The following is a 2,193-nucleotide window of genomic DNA, read 5'->3' on the forward strand; positions in this document are numbered from 1 at the left end:
TGCTGGTTTGGCTTCTTAGAGCCAAATCAGGCTCTAAGAAGGCTTCTTTCTTAGAGGACCTTATCTTAATAGCTTATGGTTTTTCCAAAAAAATGGCTCCGAAATCACCCCAAATTTTTATTACATTTTCTAATACATATTGATGTCCTTATGCTGTGTAAAAAGTTTGAGCTGATTCCGACTTCAATTTTTCAAGTTACGGCCATTTTAAGAAAATGCCAAAATTTTTTAAAAAACCCAAGGCTGTAGCCCATAGTTTTTTCTAAAAAATGGCTCCGAAATCATCCCAAATTTTTATTACGTTTTCTAATACATATTGATGTCCTTATGCTGTGTAAAAAGTTTGAGCTGATTCCGACTTCAATTTTTCAAGTTACGGCCATTTTAAGAAAATGCCAAAATTTTGAAAAATACCCAAGGCTATATAGCCCATGGTTTTTTCTAAAAAATGGCTCCAAAATCACCCCAATTTTTTATTACATTTTCTAATACATATTGATGTCCTTATGCTATGTAGAAAGTTTGAGTTGATTCCAACTTCAATTTTTCAAGTTACAGCAATTTTAAGAAAATGCCAAAATTTTTTAAAAAACCCAAGGCTGTAGCCCATAGTTTTTTCTAAAAAATGGCTCCGAAATCATCCCAAATTTTTATTACATTTTCTAATACATATTGATGTTTTTATGCTGTGTAGAAAGTTTGAGCTGATTCCGACTTCAATTTTTCAAGTTATGGCCATTTTAAGAAAATGCCAAAATTTTGAAAAATACCCAAGGCTATATAGCCCATGGTTTTTTCTAAAAAATGGCTCCAAAATCACCCCAAATTTTTATTACATTTTCTGATACATATTGATGTCCTTATGCTGTGTAAAAAGTTTGAGCTGATTCAGACAAATAATTTTTGACTTATGAGCATTTTAAGCAATTTTTTTAAACCAAGGCCCATGTAGCATTTGACCACATTCATATTACTGATTATTCTTCTCTCCTTTTTGTTCTCTTCTCACAGTGTCCTCCATGTTAACTGAGACTAAACAATACTTTACACTTTACAATACACTGGAGGATCAGAAAGCTTACATGGAGAAAGAAGTAACAATTATTATAACATCACTTTTATTGCAATTATGTATGTTTTGATTTTTCATTAGGTTGGAATATTGACTTCAATTCATGAGAAATTTGATTTGTAAGATCATTCACAATCATTTTTAACTGTTAATCGTTCAATTTCTCTTTTATTTTATAATCTCAATTTCTCTCTCATTCCTCTCTTCTTATCATTATTATTCTTTTATTTCATTCTTAACTGTTGTCAGTTACCTTTCTCTTCTCTTTCCTCAAGAGCAATGAGTTCTGATAAGAATAAGGAGTTGTTCTTACAGCAAGTCCAGCAGATATTGGATGGTATCAAGCAAGACAAGGAGCAGTTGGGTCAGAGATGTGTCGAGGAGAGGAAAGAGAAAGATCGGCTTACAACCATCCATCTTGATCTCATTGACAAGCAGAGGAAGTATTACAAAACTGTTAAAGACTTTCAAGAAGTAAGAGAAAACTGAAGAGAAGGATATAGTTACTCTTTTTTTATTCTACCTCTCTATGTGTCTCCTTATTTCTTTTCTTTCTTTTCTAGGAGTGTCGCAAAAATGAAACGCTGTTGTCAAAAATTAAAACTAAAAATCGCTAGACCTCGTGATAATTTAAGGGCTAGAAATACAATATAAAATTGCTGTTGTGTGTTACTTTAGTTATTGATAAGGATTGTATCAATTGAATATTTTTAAACGAACATCCTGCTTCAGCTCTCCCTACATGTATACTTACTTCAGTTTGGCAGTTTAGTAATTATGGATATTCTGAGGTATGCAGTGAAAAGATCATATGTTTGCAAAAAATATAAATATCAGACACTGCTACAGATTTAGTTTTTTAAAGTGTAACTGCACCCCAAAACTTTTTTGCCTGGAATAAGTTGGTAATGAAGAGAGAATCACGGGAAAAATAGCTAAAATTATTAAAAAGTACTGTTTCTGTACTAACTCCTGGGTCAAAAGTTGCCTTGCAGCTATCTTTTCAAATCACTTCCGGTGGTGGGCGTGGTCATGTGATGACGTAGATAGGGGAACATTTGCAAGTTTCTGCATTGAAATATTAGCAATTTTAAGGCTGGATTTCTTAGTTCTGCGTGCAA

The 2,193-nt window shown here is 32.6% G+C and overlaps 2 protein-coding genes across 2 annotated transcripts in view; one reads left to right on the forward strand and one right to left on the reverse strand.

Moving 5' to 3' along the window:
• Window positions 1-923: 923 nt before the first annotated feature.
• Window positions 924-1,791, forward strand: LOC109582695 (coiled-coil domain-containing protein 93-like). Its single transcript, XM_019997567.1, has 4 exons — window positions 924-1,094; window positions 1,154-1,191; window positions 1,348-1,546; window positions 1,636-1,791. Exons 1-4 carry the CDS (start codon window positions 1,020-1,022, stop codon window positions 1,687-1,689), a joined length of 366 nt encoding a protein of 121 aa, XP_019853126.1. The 5' UTR covers window positions 924-1,019; the 3' UTR covers window positions 1,690-1,791.
• A 140-nt stretch (window positions 1,792-1,931) lies between these two features.
• Window positions 1,932-2,193, reverse strand: part of LOC109582684 (uncharacterized) — a 3,585-nt gene continuing 3,323 nt past the window's right edge. The window contains exon 5 of the mRNA XM_019997553.1: window positions 1,932-1,964. Coding sequence (XP_019853112.1) covers window positions 1,932-1,964 — 33 coding nt within the window. The remainder of the gene's footprint in view (window positions 1,965-2,193) is intronic.

Source organism: Amphimedon queenslandica, unplaced genomic scaffold (genome assembly GCF_000090795.2).
Source record: "Amphimedon queenslandica unplaced genomic scaffold, v1.1 AMPQUscaffold_13363, whole genome shotgun sequence".
Lineage (NCBI taxonomy): Eukaryota > Metazoa > Porifera > Demospongiae > Haplosclerida > Niphatidae > Amphimedon > Amphimedon queenslandica.

Bases quoted from the DNA above. Each gene is read 5' to 3' on its own strand.
- LOC109582695 (XM_019997567.1), top strand. From the start codon at position 1,020: ATGTTAACTGAGACTAAACAATACTTTACACTTTACAATACACTGGAG. The intron at 1,192-1,347 runs GTAAGATCATTC...TCTTTCCTCAAG, and splicing joins ATTCATGAGAAATTTGATTT to AGCAATGAGTTCTGATAAGA. The intron at 1,547-1,635 runs GTAAGAGAAAAC...TTTCTTTTCTAG, and splicing joins CTGTTAAAGACTTTCAAGAA to GAGTGTCGCAAAAATGAAAC.